General features: G+C 52.3%; 1 protein-coding gene across 1 annotated transcript; it reads left to right on the plus strand.

The window, feature by feature from the left end:
- Window positions 1–441: 441 nt before the first annotated feature.
- Window positions 442–639, plus strand: VOLCADRAFT_39754 (uncharacterized protein; the record flags this gene model as incomplete). The annotated part of the gene is made up of 1 exon (XM_002959924.1): window positions 442–639. A coding segment is annotated over one exon (198 nt), but the record flags the coding sequence as incomplete, so codon positions are not given.
- Window positions 640–687: the final 48 nt, after the last annotated feature.

Below are 687 nucleotides of genomic sequence, written 5' to 3' on the forward strand. Positions count from 1 at the left end.
GTTCGTCTTCTTTANTTCCCCTAAAGGGGATGAACCAAAGGGGTGTTCCTCCCCGAAGGGGAACTTCTTCCCCTAAAGGGGACGGAGTCCCCTAAAGGGGAAGAAGGGGTTCGTCCCCTTTAGTTCCCCTAAAGGGGATGAACCAAAGGGGAAGAAAACGAAGGGGAAGAACTAAAGGGGAACTAAAGTTCCCCTTTAGGGGAAGAATAACAAAGGGGATAACCAAAGGTTGTCCCCTTCGGGTTTCATCCCCTTTAGTTCATCGTCCCCTAAAGGGTTGTCTTCTTTAGTTCCCCTTTAGGGGATGAACTAAAGGGGACGATGTTATCCCCTAAAGGGGAACCCCTTCGGTTCCCCTTTAGGGGATGAGGTCTTCCCCTAAAGGGGAACCCCCTAAAGTTCCCCTTTAGGGGAAGACCTAAAGGGGAAGAAGGGGTTCATCCCCGAAGGTTCATCCCCGAAGGTTCATCCCCGAAGGTTCATCCCCGAAGGTTCATCCCCGAAGGTTCATCCCCGAAGGTTCATCCCCGAAGGTTCATCCCCGAAGGTTCATCCCCGAAGGTTCATCCCCGAAGGGGTTCCCCTTCGGGGATGAAGAACAAAGGGGGACAACCTTTGGTTACCCCTTTGGGTTCCCCTTTAGGGGAAGACACCCTTCTTGTCTTCTTTAGGGGGAACAAGAAGGGT

Source organism: Volvox carteri (genome assembly GCF_000143455.1).
Source record: "Volvox carteri f. nagariensis unplaced genomic scaffold VOLCAscaffold_1507, whole genome shotgun sequence".
Taxonomy (NCBI): domain Eukaryota; kingdom Viridiplantae; phylum Chlorophyta; class Chlorophyceae; order Chlamydomonadales; family Volvocaceae; genus Volvox; species Volvox carteri.